This window comes from Calypte anna, chromosome 1 (assembly GCF_003957555.1).
Source record: "Calypte anna isolate BGI_N300 chromosome 1, bCalAnn1_v1.p, whole genome shotgun sequence".
Taxonomy (NCBI): domain Eukaryota; kingdom Metazoa; phylum Chordata; class Aves; order Apodiformes; family Trochilidae; genus Calypte; species Calypte anna.
Window position 1 is genome coordinate 186970789 of NC_044244.1, and position 26604 is coordinate 186997392.

The 26604-nt window shown below is 40.5% G+C and overlaps 1 protein-coding gene across 4 annotated transcripts in view; it reads left to right on the plus strand.

Annotated features, from left to right (window-relative positions):
* The window catches only part of SESN3 (sestrin 3), a 47195-nt gene that overhangs the window by 12293 nt on the left and 8298 nt on the right, over window positions 1-26604 (plus strand). For 2 of the 4 annotated variants that reach the window (XM_030458020.1, XM_030458042.1), the window contains exons 2-9: window positions 12994-13059; window positions 16892-17089; window positions 17857-18039; window positions 18458-18694; window positions 20147-20315; window positions 22444-22559; window positions 25247-25437; window positions 25802-25946. In XM_030458020.1, the coding sequence (XP_030313880.1) occupies window positions 12994-13059; window positions 16892-17089; window positions 17857-18039; window positions 18458-18694; window positions 20147-20315; window positions 22444-22559; window positions 25247-25437; window positions 25802-25946 (1305 nt within the window). The remainder of the gene's footprint in view (window positions 1-12993; window positions 13060-16891; window positions 17090-17856; window positions 18040-18457; window positions 18695-20146; window positions 20316-22443; window positions 22560-25246; window positions 25438-25801; window positions 25947-26604) is intronic. The other 2 variants (XM_030458027.1, XM_030458034.1) reach the window with 2 other exon arrangements.

The following is a 26604-nucleotide window of genomic DNA, read 5'->3' on the forward strand; positions in this document are numbered from 1 at the left end:
TTCACAAGTAGTAAGAAGGAAAGGTGTGTTGGTTGAAAAGGTCAACTGTGTAGCATAATTAAAGGCTGAAGAAGCCTGCAGCTGGTGTTGTAGTTCTTCAGGAGAGACAGAGCTTGGTGCTTGTTACACACTTGAGCAGAAAATGAGGGGGAAGAGAGCAGGCTGCCCAGAGGAAGGGTATGCTGGAGTTGTCTTTCACATGTGGCTTAGAAAAGCAGAATGGGAATGGAAGTAGAATGAAGGTCTCCTTCCATACTCCTGCTCTTTAGGTCACTTATGCAAAAAGGTATTAGATAAAGTTGTAGTTACTTGACCTATTTATCCAACAGAAACTTGCAGTACAAGCAAAAGCAGTTTGACTATCCAGAGCTGTTGCTGTTTTGTATGAGACACTCCTTTGGGTTAACCCGTGCCTCATGAGTGCTTACAGGCAGCATCCAGCCATCCAACATGAGTAATTTGTCTTGTTTGAGAAGGTAGGTCAATGGTGTTGCTTCTTGTTTCCCAGAAAAGCTGGAATACACATTGCATGGTCTAACTTATGCCTGGGCAGAGCTAAGTTGAGTACTAATAAAGGCTGTGAATGTATCTCTTAGGAACTGGGTTTACTCTGACTCAGGTCTTCATTTGGATTTGGTGACTTAATTCAGAAGGGAAACTGGGCTGGAATGCAGTGCAGGGTCCTGTTAGGCACTGCATGTTAATCAGTCTTCTGTAGCTGTAGAAGTCTTTATACATGCAGGTTATAAAATGAGGGGTTTTTTATTTGTGTAGTAGTTTCTGGTGGGTTTTTTTGTAGATTCGTTAAGTAAAATGTGGCTAGAAGTTCTCTTAGTTAAAGTGTAGGCAGTAATCTGAGGAGACAATAGTGCCTGTAAATTCTGAGGTTAGAGGTAAATCTGAAGTTTTGCCAATCTGCTGGCCTGGAGGGATGAAGAGAGCTGGAATAGCTGATCTATCTCTGGATACATCTCTATAGTTACATGCAATAAATCTTCTGTAAGTTACTAGTCTTCATTTTTTAAAACCATCTGTGTCAGAAAAATCCATTTGTACCTTAGGTCTTGGCTGCCACCAGCTCAGCCACGTTAGGTTGCTGTGTTTTGAAGACTGTATCTCAATAATGACTCACTTCAGGAAAATGTAGCTTAAGATGCAAAGTGTTCTTTAAAAAAAGAAAGGAGAATGAGGAAGAAACTGCCTGATTGCATGTGTGGTTATGGTCATTCTAGCAAGCCATTGGCTTTTGAATGTGCTGAGGTGAAGCCTTTCCTCCATCACTCTCTTGCCTAAACCTCTCCCAAATGAAACAAATGTAAACCACTTAGCATGTCAGCTCTTAGCTCATTGTAAAACAATCTCCAGCCTTTGCAAACAAGATGTGTTGGAGAAATAATTTTCTCTAATTGCTGAGTATTTTTTGATTTCCTGTCAGGTGAAGAATCAAAAGGGCTCACCCATGGTTTTCCATCTCTGGCCTTAGGACCTAGAAGACTTCTCTAGACTTTCCTCAAGGAGACTGTGTGAGAAAACTTTATTTCAGTAAATTCAGAGGTATGGTGTAGGTACCACCTCTTTCTGAAAAATGCTTATGAGTTAAATAATCAAAAAAGACTTAAACTCCTGGCTTTGAGAGCAAGGTGCCTGCTTTTGGAAATTGTACCTTTAGGCTAGGGGTAAAGCATGTTAGTCAGGGAGATTTTATTTTTCATCTGGCATGTTCTTTCTGTTTGAGTCATCTGCCAAAGAAGATGGCAAAAAAAAAGGTGATTATTTTAAAGCAAGAGGACATTGCTGCTTTTGGAGATCCAGAGGGGCTATCACTTTCCAGGCAGAGCTGTGAAAATTATTTGAACTGTAATAAAAATGTTCAGAGGTCATCAATTGTAGATGAGCATTTGTCTGAGAAATGTGTGCCAAGGGGGATTTGTCATTTTTTGAAAAGCTTCTCAATGGATTAACTTTTAAAAGTTCAAGGAACGTTGGCCACAAGTTCTGTTTGCTATAAACTAGAAACCTTATGTCAGTCTCATGTTTTAATATTTTTATGTGGGCTTGACTTTTAATGTGAACATCTTAAATAAAGTTCTTGGTGAGGTAACATAGCCAACATCTACTTGTATTCTTCCAGGTAGATACCATCAGTCTAAGCAAGCATCATCTGGCCATCAAGTAACTAGAGGAGGTATATATTTATATTGTCTTCATGTTTTAACTCTTCAGGGTTTTTCTTCACCTCTTTCAGATCTAAACAGAAGTGACTTCTGATGATGCACATTCAGGAAAGGTGAAAAAATAACATTTGTGTCCTAGAAACAGTGTTGATAAATAATTGAAGTGTAATGAACTCATGATTATGAAGCAAATGATAGGTTATCTCCAGAGTTGAACAGTGAAGGAATGTGCTCACTCAGGCAGCAAGGAGCTCCATAATGTTGGTCGCATCTTTTAGACTGGATTAGCACAGTGCTTGTTTCTTCAGCAGTCCAGTTTAGCTAAAATGATTCATTATTTGGTATTAGAAAATAGGTTTCAGTTTTATAATAGCATTTATAGCATAAGTAGTATTCTTGAACTAGTCTGCTGCTATGTAACATAACAGCAATAGCAAGTTCATTGTGATGCTCCCTCAGCGCTGTTTCCCACTTTTCAAGTATTTGCAGTTTGAAAACTTGTGAGCTGAAGGTGGTTTCTCCATATCTATTCTCTGTTCTTGCATTTCTCTTCCATGAACTCAAACAATTCCCTTGTAAACACACACTGACTTAAGCTGTCTGCAGCTTCTTATTGCAAGGATTTCCACAGCATAGTTGCACATTGTGGAAAAAGTTAAGTTTGAGCTTGTTACCTCCTGGTTGGTTCCTAATCCTTTTATTGGAGGTGGTAAAAACATACTATGCATGGACTGTGACAGCCAGGAGGCAATCAGTCAAAATACCTTGACATGCTCATGACAGCAAGGTCAGCCCTTCAGAGCTGCTTTCCAAGCTTTTCATGCTACAGTCCTATGTGAAAAAGATGACAAAAAGCTATCAGGAGGGGCTCCAGTACTGGGCTAAGCACATTTCCCTCTTCTGTCTGAGTGAAAGAATTTATTTTTCTGAATTTTGGCAAGTTACTTCCATGACTCTTAAGACATTTCCCTGCACACAGGTTTAAAATAACTGCTATGATCATTTTGTACGTAAAATGTGTGGGGAAAGCAGTTTAAAAACCCATGCATCTGCCATCTGCTTGACTTTCCTATGTCTTAGAATAGAATTTGGTTTTATATAGTACCTGGTAAATGAAAGGAGCTTGGGAGCATGGTTCTGTAGCAGCATATTCTGGGACACTAGTTATTTGCTCAGTAGTAGTTTTTATCGAACTGAGAGCACTACAAGGACACAGACTTATCAAGAGGGACTGATGGCAGGGACACATGATGAGTTTATTTCTGGAGTCTGGGAGTTCTGTGATTTTACCTTTTCCTTGAGATGCAGTGAAGAAGCACTTGTGATACACTCTAGGTACCAAAATGCTCCTGTGCAGTGGGTATGCTGCTCTTCTGGTAAAATAAAAATGTAGTATTTGACAAAAGTCACAAATGTTGCTTGACTCACACCCCAGCCAGCAAAATGCCTTAGAATCATAGAATGGTTTGGGATGAAAGTGACCTTGCAGATCATCAACCCCCCTGCATGGGCACGGACATCTCCCACCAGGTTGCTCAAAGGTTAGACCAGGTTGCTCAAAGGTCTAACCCACCAGGTTAGACCAGGTTGCTCAAAGCCCCATCCAACCTGGCCTTGAACTCTTCCAGGGAGGGGGCAGCCACAACTTCCTTGGGCAGCCTTTGCCAGTTTCTCACCACCCTCAAATTAGAGAATTTCTTCCTAATACCTAACCTAAAATTCCACTCTTCAAGTTTTAAACCATTTCCCCTTGTCCTCTCACTACACAGCCATGTAAAAAGCCCTACCCCATCTTTCTTGTAGGCCCCATTCAGATATTGGAAGGTTGCTATAAGGTCACCTCAAAGCCTCCTTTTATCTGATATTCTTCCCCAATTTCCTCAGCCTGTCTTCACAGGGGAGGTGCTCCAGCCCTCTGATCGTTTTAGTGTCTCTTCTCTGGACAGGTTCCAGGAGCTCCATGTCCTTCTTATGCTGGGGACTCCAGAACTGGACACAGTACTCCAGGTGGGATCTCACAAGAGCAGAGGAGAGGGGGAGAATCACCTCCCCTGACTGCTGTCTGTGCTTCTTGTGTGGCCAGGACATGAGTGCAGCCTTGTTACTCCCAATACCTGATCATGCAAGCATTTGAAGCTGGAAAGGAAACTGTACTTGAGTGGGTACAGAGGTCAGAGCCCAGCTCGTTCCTCTGCAAGTGCAGGAGGATTGAGATGCTAATTGGAGGATATTGTTATTTTTCCTATTAAAGTTCAAAGGTACTCTTTACTTGGCCTAAGCAGATGTCTTTAGGATATTATTTAGTCTGAAGTATCCAGATTCATCATTTCAACAGAAAACTCAGCAGTGGCTGAAGTAAAGTTTGTCTGGTTTCTCAAGCAGGTTGTGCAGCTGAGCTCCATGCATCCATCTGCCTTAGGAACTGGTAGCTGAGGAGCAGCTTTAAATATTACTACAAGAGCTTCAGTTGCACAAGTGACTGCAGTACAGGCCTTAAGAATCTCACCCTTGGTAAAAAATCTAAATCATAATGTTTTAAAGCAAACTGCACTTGAATTATATCTCTCTGTGCTCTTTGTCACAGCAAGTGTGACCGCAGTGCCAAAGAGGAAAGGCAAGAGAATGCAGCCTGGGTGCCAGTCCCTGGTTAGCCAGTTCTCCCAGTCTGCTTTTATAGTAACCTGAAGTTAAGTGCATCTTCCTTCCTGTAAACCCTTGGTGAGCATGATTACTGCTGGAATATTGTAAAACTTGTGGATGTTCCAGCATGAATTACAATGGAATCCATTAAAGGTTTTCTTTCAAATACATTTTGCTATGTACTGCTCTTATATTAATGTAATATTCCAAACATTTAGCATCTTTGAAATACTTTAAAAACAGAAAAACAAACAAAACAAACTAGGCGACTTTCTTCACAGTAGAAGGATGCCATTATGCATTTACAGTATGGATGAATACCATTCAATTTCACTTGCTTACAAAGCATGTATTTTCAGACAATATTTGTATTAAAAATTCAGTAGAGAATTCTTGGGAGGAAGTTCTGCCAGAGATACATGATGGATTTACATAACCCTAGAGGTCTTTGTCTTTTTATTTTTAATCCACCAGTTATGCCTCTCCAGTTGGCAGTATGCCAAATAAATCAAAAGTGTGTGTTTATGAATTGAACTTTTTAACTATTCAATTACTGTACTGTAAGGAGGCTGTGCTATCAGCAGTTAATTTAGGTATTAATTCAGGCCTGACAAAGCAGCTGACATTTTATCTGTTCTTTCTATCAAACATTTTGGCAGTAGTTTGCTGTGAACCAAATGGGGGTCACTACAGTGTCTCCCTAGGAGGATGGAGACCACATGTGTGACCATGGCTGCTGCTCATACCCATGGTGACCACGCAGCCTCCCAGGCATGTGGGACCCTGCTGGCAGAGAAAAAACAGTTTTGGGTAGCTGGGCTGTGCTTGGGCAGGCAAGGCAGTGCTCTGCACAGGAGGAAGCAGATTCAAAGATATGCTGTGCTGCTTCAGAGACTCTTCTTTAGCAAGCAGCATTGCTGTCCTGGCTGATTTTGAGGCAGATTAACTGAAGGCAGTTTTGCCAATGTAGTGGCTAAAGGCTATGTTTCCCAAACGAGGTAATGTTTGTCTGTCTCAGTATGCCAGACTTGGACTAAATCAGAAGGTGGAAGTGGGCCAAAGTGCAGGTAAAACATGTCCCAGCTTAAACTATTGAAGTTTTCCACTGTAACTTTTGTCCTTGATATCTGGTTTTGTTGAAACATAGGATAGCTATTCTGCCATGCTGGGAGGATTTTGAGTCATCTTGATCACAGCTAATTCTGTCCTGAGGGCATTTCTTAGGGAGCATGCACAGGGAGCATGGAAACTCCAGTGTTACCATTGTGTGTGTGGGGAGGGAAGCAGGCAAAGTTCTCCAGGGACTGATAGAAGGGAAGCTTTTTGTTTTGTTTTGTTTTAATTGTTTTCTAAAGACCAGAAGAGTATTTGTTGTCTTCTGATAGTACATGTCCTGCCTAGCTTCAGATGGTTATGTTTACCATGGATTTCTGTTAATCTGTGGAGAAAAACCAAACCTTTCCACAGCACAATTGGTGTAATTCAGAATCAGACATCACCTTTCTTCTTTGGTTGTAACCAGAGTCTAACTGGGTAACTGATTCTGGTGTCTGTGTTTGGTCAGTTGAGCTTCATCCTCAGTATCCAGTATGGACTGGGGCATGAATAAGTAGTAAGATTTTGAGAGTTATCTTAAATTAGTTAAAAATTAAACTCTAGCAGCAAGGAAGGGGAAGTGGCTGGTTGTCTCTCATCCTGTTAATAGCTGATTCTGCCATCTCCAGATGAGCAAATCTATTTGTGAAGATGTTCCATTTTCCCAGTCAGGACCCTCAGCCTGACTTTCTCAGTTAGATGTGCTCTGTACTTCAGTTACATCAGTTACATTAAGTTACAGGTGTGTCTTTTGCTTTCTATTTTCAGGTGTATTCTGACAAAAACCCAAAACATAGTTCAACTTCTTAAAAGAAGTAAGTGTTCTGCAGCATACCTGTTACTCTGACACTTGACTGGCAGTGCTTGCTCTCTGCTCCCACTTGCAGCTGAAGGTTGGTTTTGTCAGATAGCTGTAAATAACTTTGAAATTATCTCCAGGACAGGCAGAGCTGTGCAACAAAAGTAGGACAAGAAAAGTACTTAGATATAGGCCTTTATGAAAAAAAGGAACTGTGCTCACTTCTGAGGTTTTCTCCCTTGGGTTGAGTGTACCGGATATCATTCAAAGATTGTTGGATTTCTGCTGCTTGGCCATTCATCTTGGGCTGGGGAGAAATTGCAGCCTTTTGGTTTCTAATTAGTGTGGATTGTGTTCTTAACTACTGGTGGAGGGATGGGAACTTGGGATAGGCTTCCTTTTATTGTGTGAAATCCAAAAGGGCTGTAACCTGTTACCAAAGCAAAAGCTCCCCATCAATTGTACTGCACTGGCTCTCTTCCCAGCTCCTTGCACCACTTTGTCAGCTGTTAGGCACAAAGATGCCAAATTCTTAATGATAAAAGTGACTGTTTCAATTTTTTAAAATGCTGTTCCATAAAAAAGATTTCCTACTGTTTGACTTCCTCTGCTAATTTTCATCTTTATTGCTTAGTTTGCATTTTTGGAGTTGCACAGTCTGTAAGAGGAGGAAGCCATTGCAAAATCACTTGCCATCCCTTTAGCAAATGACTGTAGGCCAGGACTTTTACTTTGTGAACTTAACATTTTGACATTGTTTGTTCTGAATATCTCTTCTATTGCTTATGGAAATACATCCTGGGTTTAATTATAGGAATGGGTCTGTCACGAAGAGGAGTTCTGCACTGTCAGCAATTAATGTGTTGTGCACTTCAAATTATTCCTCTTCACATTTTGTCTTTTAGTTCTTTTGCTATAGAAATTGTTTTGAGAAACAAGACACTAAGGTTTATCCCTCTGATGTGTATCCTATCTTTTGAAGTTGCAACACACTTAATTTCACATGAATTTCAGATATATTCTTAATGTTCCTAATATTAAAACATTAGATGCCATAAATGGTTTTTTTCTTTAAAAATGATACATCAAAAAATGTCAACAGATTTCAAAATTTCACAGCTTTGACAAACACACTTTTTTGTTCTTGTCAATCAGAACCTCCTTGAAGTACTGACATGTAAGGGCAAGAAAACTCTGCTTTTTCTTTTAGTTGGCAAGACAGTGGGTAGCTTAAAATTTTATATTAATCCTCTATACATTTATTAAAGGTATTAAAGTTTCAACCTAAAATGAACTGGATGCATCCTAAACTTCTACCACATTTCTAAATTGCTGTTCCTCTGGCAAAGTTGGGTAAATAAATTAAAATGCAACTTGGCATACGTAGAAATACAGAAAATCCTTCTTGCATCCTAGAGTTTCAATAATAAGATACAATCTGTGTTCAGCTAAATTTTTTTTTTCCATGCTTTCTTCTGTTTTCAGCAAGGGAAGAATGAGCAAATGGTCCAGCATAATTGTGAAATTGTGTGAGGCATTAATGAAGCCCAGAGCATTTGGCTGTGATCAGAGCTAATGGAGGTGAACCTTGCTCTGGGATCCAAGAGCCAAGAGTGGAAGTGTGTTCAAATGGGGTTAAGAGAAGCCGGAAGTTATTAGGTAGGGTTTTAACCAATAGCAGGAAATAATAGTGCCTGTGCCATGGAACTGAAATACAAAACATTTGTATGTGCCTGACTGGAAACCAAAGTGGGCTCAATAGCATCAAATCCATGAGGCTGAACTTGTGTGTTTTGAAAAACTGTAAGATAAATCTGAGACTGGGACAGAATTGATCCCTTTGGGGAAATTCAGCCCCACACAGGGAGTCCTAAACTCAGTTCTCCACTCACACCCAGATGTCCCAATGATGGACTTGAATTATTGTCACAAATTATAATGTGTACTATAAAGAGATAGACCACTGAATTTGGATAACAGATATTATCCTTAGAAATGCTAGAAATGCTTAGAAAAAGCAAAATTGTTTGAATATCTAAGGAAAGGTTTAATGAATAGGAGAGGCATACGCATCACCTTTGCCCTGCAAAAACAATCTTTTTTGTTGGGGAAAGAGTTCTTCAGGAGAAGCTATTTTTGGGATGCCCTTAGGCTATGTATTGGATCTAGTGCTGTTACCTTGATGTCCTTGTTGTGGCAGCAGTTTTTATCTGAGTGGAGGCTCTGAGCCCCTTCACAGGTGTTTTCTAGCTCCTTGCACTGCTTTAGGAGTTGACAGGAACACGAGTGGTGGCATTGCCATGGCTCACAGAACTCCTTCTTGAGGTGCAAATTGTTTCTTCCTGGTGATTTTATTTTTTTTTTTTATTGCATCACAGCATGACCACCCTGATATTGAGTTCAGGATGAATTAGCTGTTACAAGCCACGTGCATGAGAAGCCCCCGTACACCCACACCAATGTAACCACTTGCCTCTCACCTGTGCTTTCTGCATTCATGGGTATTTGTAAGTACCTCCTAAACCAGGTGTTCAATCAACCCCTCCAGCTAGTGCCTCTGTTCTCAAATAAAACAGCCTCTTTTTACAGCTTGCTAAAAATAGTTGTTTCTTTAAAGCCTGAGGACATTGTGACTCACATGATAGCAAAGAGGAAGAACAGTTATTTCTTCTGCTTTAGGCTTTGGGAGGAAAGCTGCCATGCTGTCACAGCACCAGCCAGCCTCATGCTTGCTCCCACTTGGGTACCAGGGCCAGGTTGCCAGCCAAATGGCTCTGGCATCCCTTCCTTTGCTGTGGCAGCCCAGCAGCTATTTGTGATGCAGGTGCCATGTCCCAGTGCCCACAGCCCCTTGGCTGCAGAGGGAAGGTGTGCAGTCACTGCCACAACTAAAAATAAACCCATGAGACAGTCACAGCTTTTGGCTCTGAAGGGTTTGAGCAGAGCTCACCCAAGGATGAAGATGTTTCTTGCAAATTCTAGGCATGCAAATGGGGAATGGTTCCACTTAATCGCTGTTAAAATTCCTAATACTCAGCTCACAAGACCATTCCAAGTGTGGCTTAAGGAGAGAAAGCAGATCACAGGTAAAGCTTGCTCAGACCTGAGTGTTCATGAATTCCTGCAGCAACTCTGCCATGGTCTGCAGAGGTTCTGCTGTCTGACACCAAGCGTGCTGCTGCAAGCCCCCTCGAGGCTCTGGCTTGCAGTGGCCTCTCTCCCAGTAACCTGCCTGGGCTCAGTTTTTCTCTTCTTTGAAGATTTTCATCATCTTTTTCCTTCTGAAGAAACACCCCACAAAAAGGTGCTTGTCTTACTGTAACTGGAGGTGGTTGCACAGCTTTTTTGAGATAACTTATACTCTGGCGATGCATTTCTGGAGGAAGGTGAAGCAGAAAATGGCTGATATCTGCATACAATGTTTTAGTTGCTGAGCAACCTATTCCTTGCTTCAGACACTTAGCATAAGAATCCAGTTTCAAATAAGATATTTAGGACCCTGTGTGACTTAGTGATAGCTAACATAACCTGCAGAAACTGGACAAGGAACCAAATCTTTCTTGGGAAACAAGATTTACAACAAATTTCACTGTAAAGGGCCCTATACGTAGTGCTACTTTCTAATTCCCATACGTAGTTTTTCATATTTGGGTTCTTGGTTAGGTCTTAAATCACTGCTCTAGATAAAGCATGCCCAGAAGCAGTGGTTCTTATCTACAGCTCAACAAAACCAATGTTATCTTTCTTAATGCTTGTAAACTTCCCATGTTTTTATTAATAGCATCCTGAGAACTTGTGCAACCAGATGTTTGTTTCTTCTCTTCTGACAAGCTTGTTTTAACCAGTTTTAATAAAATAAAATCTTTGGCATGGAGGCAAAATAATGTTTTGTATGAACTTCTAATATAGAAAAAAACATGTATCCCTAAAAGCATGTTATGATTGGGCTCAACAGCTGGAATTATCATGTTTGGGGTTTTGGTTTTGTGTTCTTGTTATGATTGCTTTTCTGTTTTTTCCAGGCTTGTGTTTTTTAGAACATCTACCTCCCAAAAGGAGCACTAAGTTTTCTCCATTTTGTGGAATATTTAACGCCTCATTTTCCATGCCTGTCTTTTTGGTTTTCTATCATCATTTACAGCAACCAATTGGAGATACTTACCTACATTTGTCCAACCAAGTACTTTTTCCTTCTTTCCTTCTCAGCAGTAACTTATCTGCAGGGTCAAAGGAGTCATAGCAGTCACTGAATGGAGAAGCAGGGGAACAGAGCCCGTATCCTGCTAGAAGCAGCATGTGCTTTTTGGGTTTCTTGGTCAAGCCTTGAGGACCAGCTTTGCAGAGGCTGGAGAAGGGGGGTATAGGTCAGAGAGCAAGAGACAGAAGGCAGTGGTTCAGCTTTGGTTTAGACCTGTGCTGCAACCAGAGCTGACAGTTTGCAGCCATACAAGTTGTCTTGCTTGCACAAGCTGTTTACTCCATATTATTCAGTATGAAGTGAAGGTTTTGATCTCTGATATCCAGATAACCTTCGTAAAACAAGTAAAATGCAACCTCAACAGTAATTTTGGAAAGCAGTTCCTTTTTGACAGACTGCTAGCAAGGTTGCATGTGTAAAGCTAGACAGCATCCTCCTGTGCCTTGTGTAGCTGTGTGAGGAAGGGGTTGCAGGTGCAGATACCCAGTCTCTCTGCACCCTTTTTTCTTATTTTAGACTGAATGCATTTAATTCATAAGAAATATTTTATGGGATTTTGGGGCTGTGACAGCAAGGCAGCAGTGCAGTAATTTGTCTCCTGGCTGCTGCTCTTTACCCAGTAGATGCAGTTTATTTCTGCACCTTTTAGCAGCTCGTTATTCCGAGGTCACAAATGTAATTGTCCTGCAAGAGTTTGCTTTGGAACATCTTTCCTGAATAATCACTGCTGATTTCTGCATGATTTCTTTTTTTCTAATTTAGAAAGGACAGGATGTTTTTAAGGAGAAGGATGATGATTGCACAGCTCCAGTGGCTTCATTATTCTGTGTGGCACTGGTCAGCACCCTCCTCCTGGGGCTGGCCCTGCTGTTTGTGCATATGGTGGTTGAGCTTCAGCTCTACTGGTAAAAGGATTTAAGGGCGATTTGTGATGGAAAACTGGACTTTTGTGTTAGGGGCACACAATATTTAGGATTTAAATCTGATGTGGCTGTTGATGGACAACTTATTAAGAGTCACCAGCTCTGTGGTGTAATTAGGGACTGGAGAAGGTGTGCAGGCATGGTTTCCAGATAGGTGGAATATGACCATAAAGAGGAAAAGAAAAAAAGACAGGAATCATCAACTTTAAATTACTGCAAGGAAAATGCACAGTAGACATTAGGAAAAATTACTAAAGATCCAAGGGAGACCTGGAGAGAATAGAGGAACCTCTGGTAAGGTCTTAAAGAGAAGATTGGACCAGAATTGGTCAGAAATGATGTGAACCCTGCTGGTCCTGACCCTGCTGAAGCAGCCTCCCCAGGGTCCCCTTCCTCTGGCTGTCATCAGCCATGGTGTGAAAGCCTCCAGTTTAGTTTAGTTCAGTTTCTCATCCCTAATAAATCAAAAAAGTCCTCTAGCTCTTGTTACACTATCGGCCTGCTCTGTGCTAAATATATCATCCTCAAAGGGTGTTTCATGACTTCTAGCTGAGGTTTGTGCACCAAGACTTGAGCTGTGTGTGATGTTCTCCCCAGGCCTGGCGGCTGAGCAGGGCAGCTGCTTTGTTGGGTTTCTAGAGCAAGTCTTTAACTGGGTTGTGCTGGTCTGTGTGGACTGTGCTTTTCATGCCAATATGTGGCACACAAAGTGCTTACAGTCTTCTCAGCACCGAGGATCTCATTAAATACTGATAGCAAAGAAAACAGCTTCTTGCTTATAATTTCCCAAGTGTGGCTTTTTCCCCCTCCACTTTTTAAACTTCCATTCAACCCAGTAAATGGCTAATTTTAGCATCCTGCCTAATGTTTTGTTGCTGTTGTCTGTGTATCAAGTGGGTCGATAAACCAAATGTGTTTAGATTTTTGAATCTTTTTCTGTCTTTTCTCTTACCAAAATTGATGCTGTTCATTCACATAAAGCACAGAGAATACAAAGCAGATCTAACCAATCTGATGTGATGGCTTCATCTTTTCAAGGGGCTGTAAAAAACCCAGATGGCCTTGGAAGGAGAACTGAATCCAGGTCTTGAAGATCCCATCTTTTGAGATAGAGTGAGTTAAGAGGGTACTCCTGACTCTGACACAATTATGTGGCTTTTGCAGGAAAAAAGAGTACAAGTCACCCCGCCGTTGAGAAGAGGACCAAGTGCCTTTATTCCAGAGAATGAAGTAAGTTTGGGGTTAGCTGGGTTGAGCGGGTGGTAGCTTTTGAAATGGAAATCCTGAAGGATGGTTTTACAATCCTGCTTGTAAGGACTGTATATTGTGCCAAGTGGCACCCAGATGAGCTCCTTTGCAAGCAAAAGAAATGATTTCTCCAGAGCAGGCTCCAGTGGGTATGAACCACCCTGCCCTTTCACACAAGGGGTGCTGTTTCACATCTTCTGGGTTCCCAGCACTTCTGGAGATGGACACAAGTGCCAGCTCTGCTGTTTTCATGGGAGATGATCACTCACTTACTACTCTTAATGCCAAGCCTAAGAGGAGGCCTGTCTGCTGTTGCAGAGTATGATTATGTAGCTCTCAGGGCAACGTCTGACCTTCAGTTGGAGAAAACCTGAAAACATGACTAACTTCTTAGATCATAACTGTGGCACTTGAGAGAAATTATAGGTGATAAGTATGGTTTGACTTCAAACTCAAGATTTCTGTCCATGATTTAATCTTCAACTTAAGCCTCCATTCGCAGCTTGCTGCAGTAAGTAGAAACCTTGCTATGGTGGTGTTCTTCTGTGATCTCAATCTTCACAGAGTATTATTTATTGATCAATCAATTAGTTATTTTGGATGGCCAGTTATAATACCAAAACTCAGCTTTGTTTCTAGTAGTTGCTAAAGGCAGATGATTGCCATGCTAGAAGGACCAAAGGACATTTTGGAAGCTAAGGTAGCTGCTTTTCCCTGAGTTTCCATTTATGCACCGGCAAGATTTGAATCTAAAAACAAATACAGAGGGTAAAAGCAGGCAGTGAGAAAGCATAATAAAGAAAAGTCAAAAAATAATCTTTTTAGACTTGGGCAGCGCAGAATAAAATGAGTTCTAGCTAGCCAAATTTGTGAGGATGACTTCCCTTCCATATGAAATATGAGGTGAAATTGAGATGCCAGAATTCCTAATGACTAATGATACTCATAAAGCCAGTAATTGTGTAAAAAGTAGAAAAATAAAGTTAAAATTGTATCTTTTGGGAGAACTGTTAATTAATGTATCATGGCTGATACACTTGGTAAAGGCACTAGCCAAGGGTTCAGGAGGAGTTGCTGAGTAGTTCTCAGAAAGAAGTAACAATGGTAATTATGCAGCAGAAGAGGGGAATCTCCACCACAATAGAGTTATTATGAACTCAAATATTGTTTGTTAAACAAATTACTATGTTTTTCCCTATTCTTTGGCATGAAATAATATAGTGGATAGGAAGGATGTGGTTGGAGTAGCACATTCAGTATCCCACAAATACTGATAACAGAACTGCTTATGTCACAGCTTGCTTTATGATCATACTGGAAGGAATATCTGCAGAGCAGTAACAACTTGGAATCATAGAATGGTTTGGGTTGGAAGGCACCTTAAAGATCCTCTAGTTCCAACCCACCTGCCCTGACACCTCCCACTAGATCAGGCTGCTCCAAGCCCCATCCAACCTGGCCTTCAACACTGCCAGGGATGGGGCATCCACAGCCTTCCTGGGCAACCTGTGCCAGTGTCTCACCACCATCACAGTAAGAAATGGTAATGTCTAAACCAAATCTACCCTCTTCCAATTTAAAGGCATTTCCCCTTGCTCTATCACTCCATGCCCTTCTAAAAAGTCCCTCCCCAGCTTTCTTGGAGGCCTCCTTCAGATACTGGAAGGCTGTTCTAAGGTCTCCCCAGAGCCTTCTTTAGTCCAGGATGAACATTCCCAACTCTCTCAGCCTGTCTTCACAGGGGAGGTGCTCCAGCCCTCTGATCATATTCATGGCCCTCCTCTGGATTTATCCCAACAGCTCTGTGTCCTTATGTTAGAGGGCCAACATAAGAAGGCCAACACGTGTCCCAGAACTGGATGCATCACTCCAGATGGGATTTCATCAGAGTGGAGTACAGAGGTAGAATCGCCTCCCCTGACTGCTGTCCCTGCTTCTTTTGGTGCAGTCCAGGATGCAGTTGGCTTTCTGAGCTGCAAGCACACATTGCTGGCTTGTGCTGAGCTTCTGGTCCACCAACACCCCCAAGTCCTTTTCCTCAGGACTGGTCTCAGTCCATTTTCCACCCAGTCTGTGATTGTGCTCAAGACTCCCCTGACCCAGATGCAGGACCTTGCACTTGGCCTTTCTGAACTTCATGAGACTGGCATGAGCCCACCTCTCAAACCTGTCAGAGTGCCTCTGGATGGCATCCCTTAAATCCGTACAACTTAATTGTACAGGTTCCTGTTGAAGTGCTATAGGACTTTACAATCAGAGTGAAAAAAACACATTTGTGAATGTATGGATGTTAATAAATGAGGAGGAAGTACATACACAGCATGCAAAGGATAGTAATGTAGGTGGGGATGAATCTCAGAAGCAATAATACTGTATGTTGCTAAGCCTAACATAGCAACAGTCCAGCCCTATAGGATTAAACTTCAATTTTTGTCTGCAGAATTTCATCTCTCCATAATTTCGACTGTTTCAAGGAAAATGCTGACAAACTGGAGAAGATTAGAAGCCTTACCAGAGACAGAAAAAAGTGTGATTTCCCCAGGAAGCTACTAAATGAGAGAGATAATGGGAGATAAACTTGCTGAAGAATAGGGGGACTCCTTGCTATGGAGAGAGATATATACTGTAATAAGCGAGATAAAATGATCTCTACTGTGTGAATAAACTTCTGGTGGTAAAAACATTGTTAAGGAAAACTAAGGAGTCATCATTTTGGATGCAACACACAGAAATGCTACCACAGTGACATTTTTACACAGTAAAAATGATGGAGCTGCCTAACTTCATAGTTTCTTCTTTGCTTTCTTTATGGGCTCACAAATTAAAACAGTATAATGTTTGTGTTCAAGATGTTATGGAAAAATATTTCTGACATGGTCCATTCTTCAGAAGAAAAGCATATTTTAAATAGCATATTTCAGCAAATGCATTCTGTCATCTTGGTTTTAGGCACTTTCTGTCTTCATGTGCAGTAAGCTGGCTTAAATGGTTTCTCATTTTGTGGTGTTTGCATTAGTAAACTGGCAGGTTAACTCTGCAGTTTCAGGATAAATACTGGGTATTTTAGCCTTGTGCTTGTAACTTCAGTGGTGAACATGTTGAGAATGGCTGTTCTTGGTGATAAACACTGAGTAATAGCACCAATACTGTGTCAGGGCTTGCAGTGCAAGAGCTACTTACTCTTTTGCTGTTTCATTTCATCTTGTGCCCAAGGTTTGGATTGGTTGGAATAATTAAAGAACAGCTTTTGTTTAATGAAAGCATTAAATTTCTATTCTAAATAATACTTGAATGTCATGGACAAATTAGCATTTGATCTCCTCCTCAATTATACAAGCACAGAGGGGTAGATTGCCAGGCTGTTTCTGTAATTTGGTTACATAACCCAGTTCCTTTCCATTAATTTTGAAACTGGTTTTAGGGCTGAAAGCTTGGATGGTGTGTGCCTATACAGGCAGACTTCCATAAAGACTTTACCTTCTATTTAGCTCTTGCCTACTTCCAGCTCTCCATACAGATTTGACTTGCAGCATCTGCAGGTTCAGCTGTTCTGCAAAGATCTGCGGAAAAGTGGTTTTGGTTTTCGTTGAAACATATTAAAATAATCAAGGTACAGTGTAACAGGATCTTCAGTTCTCAGTGTACAAGTAGCATCTGTATTTGCAGGTATTCGCATGTGTATTTACAACTAACATCCAGGTCTCCAACATTGCCTTTAAGATTATACCCAGGCAAACCTTACACACTGCAGTGTTTCTCTCTAGGGCTGAAGATGGAGAAAACCTCTGTTAAGTTTGTCCATCTTATTTTTAAGGTTATGCAAGCAAATGGTTTGGATGAACGTACCAATCTTCTTGTGGAAGAGTACTCTACATCTGGTCGCCTGGACAACATCACCCAGGTCATGAGTATCCATACCCAGTACCTGGAGTCTTTCCTCCGCAGCCAGTTCTACATGTTGCGTATGGATGGGCCCCTTCCTTTGCCCTACAGGCACTACATTGCCATCATGGTATGTAATCAGAGGCTAAACAGTTTCTCTTGCAACTTTGACTTTTGTATTTAAGAAAATAAAATTTAAAAAAATTAAAAAGGAAGACTAGGAGAGAAAAGGAAAGACCAGCGTGACATTTTGGCAGGGAGCAAATTTTTGTACTTGAGTGTGATCAGAAGAATGCGTGTGTTAGGATCATGCTTAGTCAGAAGGTTTTCAATTAGAAGTGAGATTCAGCAACATATATGCTTCCCTGGTTCCCACAGCAATATAGTTCTCACATGCCCACCAGAGTGAGGTTTTACAAAGAGTAGTTAAAACTGTAACTTTATTTATGGACATAAACCATCAGTGCAGAGGCGTAGGATGAGGTGCAGTGGACTCAAGTCACAGCAAATTCCAGGTGGACACCAGGAAAAGCATTCTTGAGGATGTTGAGACATTGCATCAGGGTCCCAGAGAGGTTGTGTGATCTCCAAGGATGGAGATCTTGTCTGGACAAAGCTCCCAGTAACCTGATCTAAGTCATCCCTACTTTGGGCATGTCTTAGACTAGATCTCCTCTGGAAATCTCTTCCAACCTAAATTGGATTCTGCAAATCAGAGTAATCAAATGTATTTTTATTGGAGAATCCTCCATGCATAGAAATACATTGCAATATAAAACACAGTCCTTTGGAAAGAAATGCTATATTTGTTTTGTGTTAATAACCCATCTTCCACCTACAGGAAAATCAGATTTCACACTAATGTGCTGCCCTTTTCCCTCTGTTCAACTATTCCAGGCTGCGGCCAGACATCAGTGTTCCTACCTAATAAATATGCACGTTGATGAGTTCCTGAAGACTGGTGGGATTGCAGAGTGGTTGAATGGTTTAGAATACATTCCCCAAAGACTGAAAAATCTGAACGAAATTAACAAACTCCTTGCACACCGGCCCTGGCTAATCACAAAAGAGCACATCCAGGTACCTGTTCAGTCATGCTCTGTAATAGCAGTAAATGTCCACTTCTAAGAACTGCTAAGAATTACCTAAGTATCTGGTTGGGCCTCATTTCCTGGAGCTAAAAAATTCAGGGAAATAGTAGAGCATTGAATAAGCTAATAAATTCTGCTGTGTGACAAAGCCAAGAAGATTTGCTTTCTAGGAATAGCATTGGTTAAAATAACACCAAAAGAAAAGATACAATCTGTATTAGATTTCTCTCTCTTTTTTTTTTTTTTTTAATCCAGTTAAAGGATGTGTGCTACAGTAATATGGTATTATTGGGAGAAAGGAATTGATCCCTTTTTATCCCTTTTTTTTATCCCTTTTTCCTGTTTTACAGGAAAGCTGGGGGCCAAAACAAAATTTTATATTTACGCTTCTTTTATTCTCATTTCAGAAACTTGTCAAGACTGGGGAAAATAACTGGTCTCTTCCTGAACTGGTGCATGCTGTTGTCCTGTTGGCACATTATCATGCCTTGGCAAGCTTTGTATTTGGTAGTGGCATTAATCCAGAGAGAGATCCGGATACATCTAATGGAGTCAGACTTATAGCAGTCAACAACTTCTGTGTCTGTGATCTTGCCAATGACAACAACATAGAAAATGCATCCCTCACAAGTAGCAACTTTGGGGTTAGTGTCACAAGAAGATTCTTTTTGCTTGCCTCTGTTTTGCATTAGAAAACTTTCCTCCATCCTTTCCTGTTTAAATTTCAGGGTAGTTTGAATGTTTTTGTCTACTGGAAGGCTTGACTCTGGTAACTCTCAAGCTAGCTCTATCAGCTTGCAGTGTAATTTATTGAAAGCCACATTATAGAAGGAGGTGATATTCAGAGCAATGGGATTTTGATAGTTAGTATCACAATCCCCTGAGCTAGACTAAAATTTTGCTTTTTGCCTAGCTTGAAGTCCCAGTTTCTTCAGCGTGCCACTGACTGTATCACCTGTCTGAAATGAAAAAAAGAGGTGGGCAAAAAAACCCACAAGTCAATAATTTTGACTTCAAGGCCTACAATCACAAAACAATTCTGAAGCACTTCCACGTTGATGGGAGGAATATTCTGAAATTAAATTACTTAACTCTTCATACTGGTATTCCAATCTTGAATCAACAACCAGAGAAAGCTGCTTTCTAGTTCATGAAATTAAAACTGGAGGGTTTTTTTCTGCAAGCTCTATAATGCTTTGTGCTTGAATTAATGCTGACTGATGAATTAGCCTCCTCACCTTTGATGGAAACAATACATCCAGAGTCACTAGGATGTATTTTTTAAAATTAGCAGTCAAGTGTGAACCTGTGATCAGTCACTTCAAATGCTGTGTCTTAAATATCTGGGCTGCAAGACATGTTAGCTCAAATCAACACAGTGTCTTTTTCTCCATTTGTAGGGGGCAAAGGGCTGCTGCTGACTCTGCTGCTTGTTAAGCAGTGAGTGGCATGCTAAAAACCATTCATAGCTACAGGCAGAAGAATCAAAAAGAAAAGATGGAAAAGAAAAAAAACTGTCTAATGGAAAGTCTGAATCATAAGTGCAGATCCCAGAACCCATAACTTTCATGTATTTCTAGTAAAGAGGCCTGTATTCCCCAGAAATGCAAGAAAAGGGGTCAACATAATGCTTATTTTGATCAGGTGTAATGAAAAGAAAAACACTTATTTGCTGTCTGGTTATGTTACTGCATTGCAGGATTGCACTGTATCCCTTCAGAATCATATTTTGAATTATTAGTGGACTAAAAAAAGTTACCTTAATGTTAAAAGTTTTTTTATGATACATGTAGGGCACACAGATGGCTGAGCCATCTACATGGTGAAGTACAGACTATAAGCAACAGTAAGTTCCACATTCACACACCACCTCTTTGCTGTTAGTCCCACTGCAGCAGATGACTCTAACGGGTTAGAGTAACACTTCCCAGCTCCCTTCTTCTGACTGTCTGAAAGCTTTTTGTCTAGTTGTGCATGTGACAAATGCATTCTGCCTTGAGTTCTTGTGTTTCCTGCCACTAGGTGTTTTTGAGAACGTTTGTTGTCAAGCATGAAATCTGAAGATTACACACGTTGTCTATCTTCTAATTTTGCAGAATGTCATGGTGTTTTTGCAGATTGCAGATTCTTTAAGTGAGCTGGAGGCCTTAATGGAAAGAATGAAGAGGCTACAAGAAGATAAAGAGGATGAAGAAGCCTCTCAGGAAGAAATGGCAACGCGCTTTGAAAAGGAGAAGAAGGAGAGTCTGCTAGTAATTAGTGGAGGTAGTTGTGCTTTTCCAGTTCTATTTTGCTTGTGCTTTATAAGAACTAAACACTTGAGGGCAGTTCAGTGAGTACAGCTCTCTCCATTTCTTTTTTCTGGCTCTTGGTCTAATAGGAGTGCACTAAGGGTGGTTGTGTCACTTGCTTCCTCTGCTTAAGATTTTCTGATTGGCAAATAACACCATAATTTTTGCTACTAGAAACTCATCTGCTGTATAGTAAAAGATAAAGCCTGTAAAAAGTTGAGTGTAAATTTATCTTTATATATTCACATTAATTCAGTAATGTATTACAGTTTTAGGTTCTGTAGTGCTTATAACTTCAGTGACACTCGTAAGTAGCCTTTAGATATGATATTTTGTTCAGGAAATAGAAAGGAATGAGGCTCAACTTCTTTACCATTTACTACTCATGTGGGAAGGACTTTTCTAACTTGTTCTGAGTGATCAAACTGCTGTGCTGTCACTGCCTGCGTTGTAGTAAAGATTCTTTTTTTATTCTTAAATAATATTCAAGATTCTGCACTGAAAGCTTCTTTTCTGATATTCTTCATATGTTCTGGAAGCCTTCATCTCATTGTTTCCTGTAGACAGGAAAGTGGGTTTATCTTCCAAATAAAGTGTTTAAAGAAAGAATACTGTTAAGACAATCAGAATCTCCAACCACTTGCTCACAGTAGAGGCTACTTGAAGATGATAGCTTGTTTCTTTTTAAGAAGTGACCCATAAAATGCTTCACATTTTACTGACACTGTTCTTTATGAATTTAGCTCTCAGTAGCTTCAGACCAAACGTGTTTGAAGATACCTGCTTTCATGCGCTGAGGGAAGAGGGAGGAAGGATGTATTGTGAGTCAACAGGGAGATTATTTTGCAGCTCTCTAGGGACACCCAGAATCTCTAAAGGAGGTAAATCCAGCAATATCATGGCTGGACTTTAAAAAATGAACAATACCCACTTTTGCTATATTTTTCTTCAGTAGGGCAGTATCAATAGTGCATATAAACTAATATTCATTGCAGTTTCATTATCAAATCAGAACTTTGATGAGTCTCTGTAACTTCAGGCATATTTGGTAGAGATGTTGTTAGAGACTGAAGAGGTTTTTCATGGGGTTGCTGAAAGCTTTGTTGACTTTTCTCCCTCTTTGCCTTTTGCTGGTTTGAGTTGGAGAGGCTGCATGTGTTAGGCCTTTATCCTTCCATTAAATTCAGTCCTCATCAGGGAATAGGAGTGTATGTGTGCTGGTTTTTTATTCTTCATTGAAGAATTGCTGTAGCAGATGTTGCACAAGCTTCTTCCTTTGCAGTTATGTTTTGATTGTTTAATGAGGCAAAGAGGTGATAAAGCACTTCTGCAATTCTTAGATTAACTGATTTTTCAAGGTGCTAACAGTGGACATATGGCAACTGTTCTGTCAATGCATGTGGAAGCAAGCCAGGATTTTAACATCAGGGTCAAAAGCAGTCAGCTATGCAGTAATCAACTTCTGCAAAGGTAGTTACACAATGGAGCCACCTGTTTATTCAGGAGGGAAAGAGAGATTCCTGATAGAGAACCTGTGCTTGCTTAGTGACATATTTTGTAGCTCTTTGAAGATGCTTAGATACTAGAAATTCTGGCAGAATGTCAGCCTGATGTGCTGTAGATCTCGTTGCTTCCGTATAATCTTCCAACTGATATCTACAAGTGGAGTGTTGCATTGCTTTCTGGTTGCTCATACTCTGGGTTGTAGGATGGAGCTGGTGTAATTCCTAACACCACACCCTCTCAGCATAGCAGTCCTGTTGTCAAGGATACATTTTTCTGTTTCTTATCCAAGCATGATGGCTTTTATAACAGGATTAATCTTCCTGATTTAAGATATTCCCCACTAATGTCATTAGAGAGAAAAGCACACATCCAAATAGAAGTTTAGCCCATCTCTTCCCATCTTGTTGAAGTACTTTAGATGTCTGGTATAGGCTGACATTTAGTTGGCTCAATGAAACAGAAGGGTCCCATACAAGCAGATTATGATGTTGCACAACTTCTAAAAGTGTTCTCTAGTCCTGTAGTGGAGTGGTAGTTATAAGCCAGTGCTCCCTCATGTGCTTGCCTAAAGCAAAACATTTTGCTGGTTTTCACAGCATTTGATGATGAAATAGTTTCTACGGATGTCTCCCGCTATGTTGAAGATCCTGGGTTTGGGTACAAAGACTTTGCAAGGAGAGGAGAAGATCATCTGCCAACATTCAGAGCTCAGGTACCACCTCTTTAAAGTACATTCAATCAAAAAATATTTGTATATCTTATTATAGGGCAGGTAGTGTAAAGCAGTTGTAGTGGAGCATGTTTGTTGCATGCCCCTGTTCTTATCCTGGTCCACTAAATAACTTGCAAGCATCCATAAATCTACCTCAGTTGAGTCTTTTACTATTTGTAAATTTCAGATTCTTAGCTTTCAGTCTTATTTCTATTATATCAGATTTAATGTTTGAAAACCATAAATTATATCACTAAATCTGGAACAAAAGGGAGAAGTAGAAAAGAAAATTTATTTTCCATCTCTCCAGATTTTGTAGAAAAAGTCCACTGGAAAGGCTCTTTATTTCTACCATTTTATCAAATATTCTCTGTCCATTGATTATCAGTACACAGATGTTTATATAGCTGTAAGAAGAATTTGGTGAGTGTCATATATGCACCAAATCACAGGACTTTGAAAGTCAGAAAAGATATGAAGTTCTTAAGTGTGGTTACTGACGTTTTTTGCTATATATGAATACATATATTTTTTTTAGTGCTGTAGAAGGAATAGCATGCACATTTTACCAATACATTGTCTTGCATATTGGTATCTTTCTTCCACAACCATATTCATTAACTTCTTCATGGTATGTAGAACAGGAGGGACATCATTCTAGGTGGTTCTGTTCCAGCTTGCAGAGTAGACTAATTAGCAATCTAATAATAAACTGTAATCAACAGAAGAAATCTTAAACCAAATCAGGTAACTTCAATGACAAAAAGCAGTGGGTACAGAGAAACTTCCTGGGGGCCTACAGGAAAGCTGGAGAGGGACCATTTTCAGAGATCTGTAGTGATAGGATGAGGGCCAATGGTTTTAGATTAAAGAAGAGTACATTTAGATTGGATGTTAGGCAAAGTTCTTTACCATGAGGGTAGTGAAAAAATGGAACAGGTTGCCCAGGGAGATAGATGAGGATCCATCCATGGTGATATTCAAGGTGAGGCTTGACAAGGTCCTGAGCAACCTGATCTAGATAAGGGTGTCCCTGCTTACTGCAGGGAGGTTGGACTGGATGACTTTTAGAAGTCCCTTCCAACTCAAATCTTACTATGATTCTAAGATGCATCTGAGACTGTAAAATAAAGAATCCATGATCCCTCTCAGGAAATGTATTTAGCTATCATAGCAATTGCTGCCAATCTGGATAATTTACTCTGCAGTCTTTGGATGAGCCTAAAGTAGGTAGGAATTGCCAAAAAGAATAAGGAAGAGTCAGTGCCTGTAAATCAAACATTCTGCTTAACTGCTTTAGGAGCATCAGGCTCCCATGGAAAAAAAGCTGTGCTGTGTTGAAATTGGAACTAAAGTATCTCTGTTCTTAAATAAACAGTAGAACTTCTGGCCTCCTTCTCAGAAGAGTCACCTTGAAAATTTAAGTTTATTAGTATGTCCCACTCATAGGTAGTTGTATATAGCTACAGCCTCCCAAATGGTGTGCTATTGTGCTATTTAAATTTTGGTGGCATCCCAAAACACTGCAATAAAACCTATCCTTGTTCTGATAAGACAGCATTTATCTCTGCAGTTTTAAATTCAGTAACAGAAAAAGATACAACATACACAGCAGATTGTCTTTAATTTATTTTTGCCCCCTCTTTCATTGTTACTGTGGATTAACTACTGTTAGTAAACAGTGCTTTCCACCTCATGAGGCTTCTGGTTTTCAGAGGCTTTTGTGATGCCCCAAGTGTCCTGGACACCTCTATAGGTGGTAGGTACTGTATATTTCTCTCAAGCCTTGTGGTCCTTTGGGCTGGCAGCTGAAGGCCACATGTGACAATGTTATGCATTTCAGAGGTCACTAAATGCCTGTATTAGGCATCTGAATGGTTTTCCACATGTTCTCCCCCACTGTCCCATCAGGGGGCCAGTCCAGTAGATGTGCTGTGAAGTACCTGGGTGAGGACCCTTGCCCAGCTGTACTTCTGAAAACAGCCAGATGCAGGAAGGACAGGGAGCTGATGTCCTCAGTTGTAAAGATGGCATCAATTACTGAAATACAGAACATTTGCCAAGGATGTGGGCAGACCAACATGTTCTGAGTAACCACAGCATGCAGAATGGTTGCATGCCACTCTGAGGCAGGGTCCTCCTCCCTGCTGGTGCTGTGCAGCCACTCTGCAGAGATTTCCCATTCCTGATATGAATGGACAAGCTTTTATCCTTGTAATCCAGGTGCTTGTCTAAGACCAAAGCACCTGGCTTTTATTATTCTGTTCAAGGACAGTTCAGCATTTATTTTATTTACCCAATGAGTGTGCATCCTGGGTAGAAGTAAATATTCCGTTTCTGCTCAGAGGTAAACATCAAAGCCTCCAGGAGGAGCATGTTTTTAAACTTAGAGGCCCATCCCACTGTTTGGAGTGACACAGCAGACAGTGGAAAATTACCTTATCCCTTCAAGTGAAGCTTGAGTTTTTTCTCCTGTACCAAGAGAATACCAAGCTGGAGGTGGAGTGTTGCAGCATGATACTCATTGCCAGGCAGCTTAGGGGAATGGAGCAGGTGATAGGGATGGAGGATTCAAAATGCCAAATTTTTGAAGAGAATAAACTTATAACTAACAGACAGCAAAAGCTATGGAGGATCAGATAGGAACTTAACTTCATTTTGTGCATCTATGTATTTTCTTCCTGCAGGACTATACTTGGGAAAATCATGGCTTTTCCCTTGTGAACAGGCTTTATTCTGATATTGGGCATCTCCTTGATGAGAAGTTTCGGATGGTCTATAACCTCACCTATAACACTATGGCAACACATGAAGATGTTGATACAACTACTCTAAGAAGAGCTTTATTTAACTATGTCCACTGTATGTATGGCATCAGGTAGGGACGAAAATCCTCTGGCTTAGGAGTGGATTTTCAACTGTGTACACACAATGATAAATGAACCATGTGAAAATCATCATGTTGAAGTGGAGATGGTACCTCAGTCTGGAAGTTAGAGTGGTTTTGCTGGCCTATCAGTATAACTTTTCAAGATGGAAATTATTACAGAAATGTCTTCTCTGAAGCCAACTTGTATCTTTTGTTCAGAAAAGGCAACATCCTAATTCTTTCAGGTCTTTTGTTAGGTGGTTTTCTAGCACATACAATAAACGCTTCAGTTCCCAAACTTAAGAACGTAATGCTGCAAAAGACCATGCTTTGAAAAACCTGTGTCCAACAGAGGATTATCTGTGTTATTTAGGTATGATGACTATGATTATGGAGAAGTTAACCAGTTACTTGAACGCAGCCTGAAGGTTTACATAAAGACAGTGACCTGCTACCCGGAGAGAACTACCAAGCGCATGTACGACAGTTACTGGCGCCAGTTCAAGCACTCGGAGAAGGTTTGTGTTACAAACAAAAAAAAACCAAACAAAATCTGGCCTCACAGAGATCCCCACACTGTTTGAAAATGAAAATATGGTGACACCTAAAAAACATCAGTATCTGTCAAGTGAGCTGTTTTTAACTGGAGGAAAGCAAATAAAATTAATTCGTTGTCCATTAGATATCATTTTTACAAAAATACTTCTTAGCCTACTGGAAATACTGATTCTTTTTTTACTATTGGTTTGAATGACTTCTCCATAAAATTGAACTGGCAACTGTAAAAGAAGAGTGAATAAACTTGGGGATGCAGAAGTAGTCAACTATGCCAATACTTGGGGTTTGGGAATCAAAAAAGGCTTTGACTCATATATAAATATAAAATCTTCACAATCTTTTTCATCTATAAAAGTGTCAGTGTGTCTTCAGATACAAAAGTTAAATGCTTCCTGACAAGGGTTCGTTGGTTATGTGCCATGTAAACTGTTCTTTCTTATCCTTTAAGGGGGCCTACAAGAAAATTAGGAAGGGACCTTTTGCAAAGGCATGTAGTGATAGGACAAGGGCTAATGACTGTAAACTGGAAGAGGGGAGATTTAAGTTAGACATTAGGAAAAAAATTCTTCACTGTGAGGGTGGTGAGACTCTGGAACACATTGCCAAGGGAAGTTGTGG